The sequence below is a fragment of the Nestor notabilis genome, unplaced genomic scaffold (genome assembly GCF_000696875.1).
Source record: "Nestor notabilis isolate BGI_N333 unplaced genomic scaffold, ASM69687v1 scaffold19497, whole genome shotgun sequence".
Classification (NCBI taxonomy): Eukaryota; Metazoa; Chordata; class Aves; order Psittaciformes; family Psittacidae; genus Nestor; species Nestor notabilis.
Window position 1 is genome coordinate 11,735 of NW_009938026.1, and position 6,861 is coordinate 18,595.

Genomic DNA, 6,861 nt, shown 5'->3' on the forward strand with positions numbered 1-6,861 from the left:
TTTGGGAAAACCAGGAGGACTTTGAACACCTTTGAGCCCTGAAGTCCTGCCCCAGGACTCTTCTTTGCCCAGGGGATGCTGGGCTGCACACTCATAGACCCTGGATGTCTCTGGCTACATCTGATCAAGTGAGGGATGATGGCTTGACTGAGGAGGCTTTTTCCTTCTCACTGCACTCCTCACATAGCACCCTTGTAGCTCTGCGTAGGGTGACATGTTCCCCCACCAGATCCTGCAAGACGCATCTGCTGCCTGAGACCTGTGACATCCCAGCTACTGCTTTTGTTTTTGTCCTTGTTTCTGGTGTGGTGATAAATGCTGGGGACCTCTCTCTGGAGGGCAGGTTAAAACCACTGCTTGGGAATGCTGGAGAATGTGGTCCTGGTTGCATGCTTCTGGCAGGCTGGAAGAGCTCGTCCCTTTCCAATTGTGCTGTATGGCCATGCAAGGAACAGAGCTCACCTGAAAGAAGTAGCAGCTCTAAAGTGGGGAGAAGTAAGTGACACTACCTGGCCCTGTTCAGAGCTCACTTGCCCCGGAGACTGGCAGCAGGGAACCAGGAATCAATGGGAAATGGCCAGGCAAAGACAGACCAGAGCTCATCAATTCTCTGTCTTGGGGAGGGAGATCCAGGGGCTAGGGACATGCCTGGTGCTACAGTTTGGGCAGCATATAGCAGCTCCTGGCTCACTCAGGGCTTGGAATGCTTGGCCAGAGCAGCCCTCCGTCCCTTCAGCCCCTGTGGCACTGTGGAGGGAACATCACCATGGGGTGGCTGTGTGGGGACTGGAGTGCTGTGCAGTGCCATCACTCACCAGCAAGAAGGCTGTGGCTGGGAGGAGTACAGTGCCCGAGGTCCTGCTCATCTTGCACAGATCTTGGCCATAGGGCTGCCCCCATGGAAGGTGATCCAGGCAGGGGGACAGGAGGCAGGACCAAATCAGGGTGCTGGGTGCTTGGTAAGCTCCTCGGGGTGCCCCTGCCTGCTTCAAGGTGCTGGCCTATATCAATCTAGCCCTGGTGTCCAGGCATGGGGCAGGAAAAGCCACCTTGCAGAGAGTATGAGCAGGCTGGCTCAGCTGGAAGGTGGTTCTGGGCCTTGACTAGGGTGCAGGTGTCCAAGAGGTTGATGTCTCAGCTGCTGGATGTTTGCCTCCCTCCTCCATCTGTGCTCGCAGTGCCCTTACCTCTGGCAGGCAGCACCAGGAGCCAGTTGCAGGCAGTAACCAGATGATTTTCTCCCAGCAGCAGCAGCAGAGGCAGACAGTGCTGGGACAGTGAGGCTGGTGGAGACAGAACGTCCCGGAACCAGGCACAGATGCCATTAGCTGGACCACAGAGGAGCAGATGCTCCCTGCCGACATTCTGAGGCTGAGCTCCTGTATCTCACCCACCATCAGGGACAAAGCCACAGAGCCCCCAGAGGTCAGTGAGGGGCATGGTGGGGGGATGTGGCTTTGCTGGGATCAGGGGAAGGGGCTGTGCTTGACAGAGATGATCCCATGGGGCAAGGGGGGCTGGCAGGGGAGGGAGTCATGTGATGATGCACATAGCAGAGTAGGTGCCAATGGGCACCTGTCCTTGAGGGGGTTTGGGTGCCTGGTGGCCCAAGGTCTTTCCCACCCCAAGCTGCTTGCTAGGGAGGAGGGACAGCAATTCAGCTGCCACCAAAAGGAGTAGCCAGGGCATAAATGGAGGGAGGAATCAGCTGCCCCAGGATGGGTGGCTGCATCCATGATTTCTGCCCCATTGGCACCATTGCCATGGCAAGGGTTGCCAGGGACCCTATTTGCCGTGGGCTTGAAGCTGTGAATTTGCAGTGGGGTGATACGGCTTTTGCTGGCAGAGCTGGTGCACAGGCCATCAGATGCCTGACTGTGCTCCAGTTCCTTTGTCTTGTCTCTCAGCACACTTGTGGGGTTCTGGGATTCGACTGTGTGGCTTAGAGGTCTGTGGCCAGCCTGCACAGGTGGCATATCCAGCCTGTCTGAGAGGGGTAACCACATTGGTGGGCATGCAGCAATGATGCCACATAGGCTTGCAAGACCGCCACAGGCTTTACTTCCACATGCAGCACAGCATGGCCACCCTGTGTTCCCCCTTCCCCATCACCGCCACTGCTGTGCGTGGCAGAGCCCTGCCACCCCCAGTCCTCCTTCAGTGCTGTGCTTGGTACCAGGAGCTGTTGTGCCTGCAGGGATCTCAGCCAGGCAGGCAGGTTTGGGGATGGCCAGTCCCTGGCTCCAGCAGTGCCAGCAGCAGGAGGGCTGGCATGTCACTGCGGCAGGTACTGCTTGGGGTCCCCAGGGAAGGGCAGGGCAGGCGCCTGGTTGAAGTGAGCCATGAGGAAGATACCGATGGTGCCACACACGAAGAGGGAGGCCATGATGAAGAAGCAGACACGGTCAATCACCCGTCCCACCAGGATCCACTCTTCACTCTCCTGCCAGTGGCATGAGGAGGGGGTGAGGGCTGCCCCTTTGCCACCCATGTTTACCTCTCCTCCCTGGCCCTGACTCACGCTGTTGAAGTCATTCTGCTCCCGTGTGGCATTGGCAATGTGGTTGCAGGCATCCACGCAGGCACGGATGTCAGGGCCTGCCTCCTCCAGGCTCTGGCTGAAGTCCTGGGCACTGCCACTCTCCAGGCCACGTTCTACAGGCAGCAGAGCCAGCATAGCAGGCACCAGTGAGCGCCTGGCTGCCTGGCACATCACCCAGACTAATGAGGAGAAGCCAACCCTCCTGGGCACTCACCGATCTTCTCCAGCACAGTTTTCATCAGCCCATCCCTCTCCTTCTGCTTCTCGAAGAGCAGCTCTGTCCGGGCTTTCCAGAGCATGTACTCATCAGCTTTTACAATGAGCCCCAGGGAACTGCGCCTCCGGGCAGCTCGCAGTGGTCCCGGTGTCTCCTCTGGCATGTGCATTCCCAAGTAGCGGGGCAGGAGGTGCAGGCACACCTGGGAACAGCATCACCCGTGGGGGTTTGACTCCCTCACACCACCCTGGGGCATGCAGTGGGTGCAATTGGGTCCCCTTGGCATCGCCTGGAGCATCCCATCAGTACCCTTGTGCCAATAGGATGCTGGGTGCATTGGCATCTGCTGCTCCCAGTGTTCGGAGTGGCTTGGAGGGGTTTAGTGGCACAGTGTGGTCCCTTGGGGACATCTGGGGGGTGCCCTTTTTGTGCTGTGACTCGCACTTAGATGAAGGCATGCCTGCCACCCTGCTCTGTGAGGGATGTGGCCTCAGTCCCCAAATACCCACCCAATTCCCCATGCGTAAGGGCTAGGGGGATGATGACAGGTACCTGGCGCACTCTCTGGGACATGGAGTGAGTGTTGGGCGTTCTCAGTGAGATGTTGAGGACGATAACAGCATTCACCACAATCACCACCGTCACTACCATGAGGAAGGTGAGGTACCTGGGGAGGAGGCACAGAGCCTTATGTGAGGCTGCTGGGTCACAAGCTATGGGCATATAAGGTCCTTCTCAGTGCTCTCCTGGGCTGGAAACTGGGGACCAGCAGTGGGACAAGGGCACATGTGCCAGCCTCACCTGGGCTAGGGTTATTTCTGTGACAAGGGCTCATGTGCCAGCCCCACCTGGGCTAGGGTTATTTCTGTGCCAGGGTCCTGTCCCTGGGCACTGGCTGCTGCACAGACAACCCACTGGCAGAGTGTGACAACAGTGCTGGCACTCCCATCCACATGCATCACTTACTTCCCTATGAGAGGCACAGCCTGGGAGGTCTCAGGCACCTTCTGGGCAATGAGGAAGAGGAAGACAGTCTGGGCCAGGAGGACATTGATGGAGACAGTGCATTTCTGCCCACCCGCTGCAAAGGATGAGGGGAAGGCAGAGGTTGGCATGGGGCAGTGGTGTGGGCGTTGCCCCCCTTTGGCAAAAAGCCCCCACCCCAAAGTTGAACTGGCCAAGTCTTGCCATGAGGCTTTAACTGTGTGGTATCTGGAAATACACTCTCCCCACTGCAAACATCACCGGAGTGGAGGAAAGATGGCAGTGATGGGCACAGAGAGGTCAATGAGTCCTTCCTCGACTGTCACTTGCTCCCCTTGCACATCTCTGTGCCCCAGTGGTGGGCATGGCACCAGTGTGTACCTTTAGCAGGCAGAAAATAGACCAGCACAGCCATGGCGGAGATGAGGACACAGGGCACGATGATGTTGATGATGTAGAAGAGTGGCTTGCGCTGGATGATGAGGTAGAAGATGACCTGCTGGTACTGGGTGTCATCTGGGGTGAAGTGCTCTGAATTGATGATCTTCCGAGCAGGGCGGTGCTTGATGGCCCATTCGCCATTCTCTGCCAGTGCCACATGAGTCCCATTGCCCACTGGGGGCACTGGGTCTGCCAGCCCCCCAGCATGGGGAAGGGAAAGAAGGGGGTGGGGGCTGGTGATCAGCATGGGCCCCACAGGGCTCCCAGGCTGGGTATGGGCAGTGACACGTGCTAGAGTCACTGGGAAGGGCGATGAGACCCATGGAGCATGCCAGGGTGCCTGGGATGGACGGGAGAGCTAGGCGCATATGGGGCACCTCAAGCACCTTGGGGGCTCCCAGGATGTTAGATGTGGGGCTGGGGACCCCCATCTCCCTGCCCCCAGGGCACTCAGGGGAAGCTGAGCGTGATGCTGGGTGACGGCATGTTGTTTTCCCCTGCTGTCTGCAGGAGCAATAGTGTTTTTTCCCAGTCAAGATCACAGCTCGGGCCAGTAATGAAAAAATAAATCTTGCTGCCCAAAAAGCATTTTGTTCCTTCAATATGCAGTTAAAATGTGATGGAAAACGTCATCGTTTGGCCGTGACAGCTACGTTCCCAGCATCAATCAAGCTCCCAGGAGTGGTGCTCTCCAGGAGCGGCTGCCAGGCAATGAGAGCCCCGAGCGGGGGGGTTAGAAAAACAAATCTCTCCCACACTTCTGCTCCCACTAATAACTTAAGTGCCCATGTAATGGCAGGATCTGCTAATAGCCCCCACAGCCCTGCTTCTGGCAGCCACTGGCACAGCACCAAGCCTGTTTGTGCCCCCAGTGGGAGTATGCTCTTGTGCCACAGGGGTGTCTGTGGTGTTACCTGTGAAAGCCTCGGGGTCGATGGTGATCCACTCCACAGTCTGGCCTTCCTCTACTGTCAGCAGGAGATTGATTTCATTTGCACTGTATGTCTGGGACCTGGGAAGGAACGAGGGGGTGGCACAGGCTGCAATGAGCTGGGTGGGCAAGCAGCGCCAGTGTGGCCCTGGGTCATGCTGGCCACCTCCAGCTCTGCTTTGGGGTGCTTGGCTTTGCCAAGGTGCCTCCTGCTCACTGATGGGGTGCCAGGGGACAGGCCGGTTGCACTTGTCTGCTCAGGGGCGCATTGCCCCAGGGCAAAATGGACATGCCATGCTAATCCCTTGTATCCCAGTAGGACCCGCCATGGTGTCCCTGTGTGCCCAGCCCATGCTCACTGGAAGACCATGGTGCAGTTCTGCCAGTCGAAGGGGAAATAGGTGACGTGGATGGAGCAGGAGCTGCGGTATATGGCGGGGGGCAACCAGTAGATGCTGCCATCAGGGGACACCAGCACGTTGGCGTAGAGGGTGATCTCAAACGTCCCATCAATGCTGGTGGGAAAAGGGTAGACTCAGCCCCAAACTGTGCACAGGGAGCAGCTGCCACCCCCTGTACAGGGATATGTCCCCTTTGCCCCATCACCTACTTGTTCTCCAGGACAATGTCAGGCAGCCAGACCATGGTGGAGGGCACCCGCAGCAGCTGGATGTTGTCATATTCCTTGGGGTCCCAGCGCAGGCGATAATCGGACCATTGCTGGGGAAAGGAGAGCAGAGGGAGGAGTCATGGTGATTCCGCAGGGGGGGAGCTTGTGAGCTGCCTGTCTCATGCTGCCTCAAAATGGGCTCAGTTGGGGGCACCCACAAAAGGGGATGCAGATTACAGTGGCAGCCTTCCATGGGTTACCACCCTGAGATGCAAACGTGGCCTGAGGGTGTCCTGCCTGGAGGTGAGGGGTCTCACCATCTCAATCCAGACGTTAGTGGTCAGGGTCTCCTCCCGCTCATTCTGGCAAGGAAGATGGGAGATGGCTTTAGTACCCTGCTCTGCCCACTGCCCCATGTTTGCAGTTGTTTTGTGGGGCAAATCCTGTCCTGTTCTGGGACTGGGGAGGGGAGTTTCTCACCAGTGAGATGAGGTTGGTGAGGGTGAGCTTGAGGGTGACATCAATGATCTGGTCCCCATGCAGGGCTGGGCGTAGGTGCCGGTTGTAGTTGGTCATGAGGTCCTGGAGCAGCTTCTCCTCCTGATTCCTGCAGCTCACACCTGGGGAGAGCACGTGCCATGGGGGCACCCTGGGGTGGGGATGGCAGGGCCACTGATGGCCATGGTGGGGGGGCAGAGGGTGTGCGTGGGGAGGGGATGGCCACACATGTGTTACTGTGGCTGTGCATGCCTGATGGTGTGTCAGTGTCCCAGCGTGCAAGTGGAGGGTATGCATCCCCCCTACATCCCCCACCCCACTCAACCCAGGGACTTCTCCAGGGCAGGACATGGGGACAGTGAGCTGCCAGCATGGAGACAGCCCGATGGGACGGTGCACGGTGCTGTACACCCATGGGTGACAAACACCCAAGGGCAAAGGTGGGGGGTGACCAGGTGCCCCCCCAAGCCTCTCCCCAGGGTGGGTACCCCTTACCTGCCAGGGTGCAGAGGGCGAGAAGGAGGCCGTGGCAGTGCATGGCGGTGCCGTGGGGTGCAGGGTCTGCACTCGGTGCCTGTACAGTGGTGTTCTGGGCCTGGCGCCCAGTGGACAGGGCAGCTGTCCCCCGCCACCGTCCG

General features: G+C 58.4%; 1 protein-coding gene across 1 annotated transcript; it reads right to left on the reverse strand.

The window, feature by feature from the left end:
- Positions 1–2,275: 2,275 nt before the first annotated feature.
- Positions 2,276–6,761, reverse strand: CHRNG (cholinergic receptor, nicotinic, gamma (muscle)). The gene is made up of 12 exons (XM_010019123.1): positions 6,719–6,761; positions 6,206–6,345; positions 6,043–6,087; positions 5,726–5,835; positions 5,475–5,630; positions 5,099–5,196; positions 4,125–4,328; positions 3,726–3,840; positions 3,312–3,426; positions 2,757–2,961; positions 2,522–2,655; positions 2,276–2,443 (listed from the first exon to the last, which is right to left on the reverse strand). Exons 1-12 carry the CDS (start codon positions 6,759–6,761, stop codon positions 2,276–2,278), a joined length of 1,533 nt encoding a protein of 510 aa, XP_010017425.1.
- Positions 6,762–6,861: the final 100 nt, after the last annotated feature.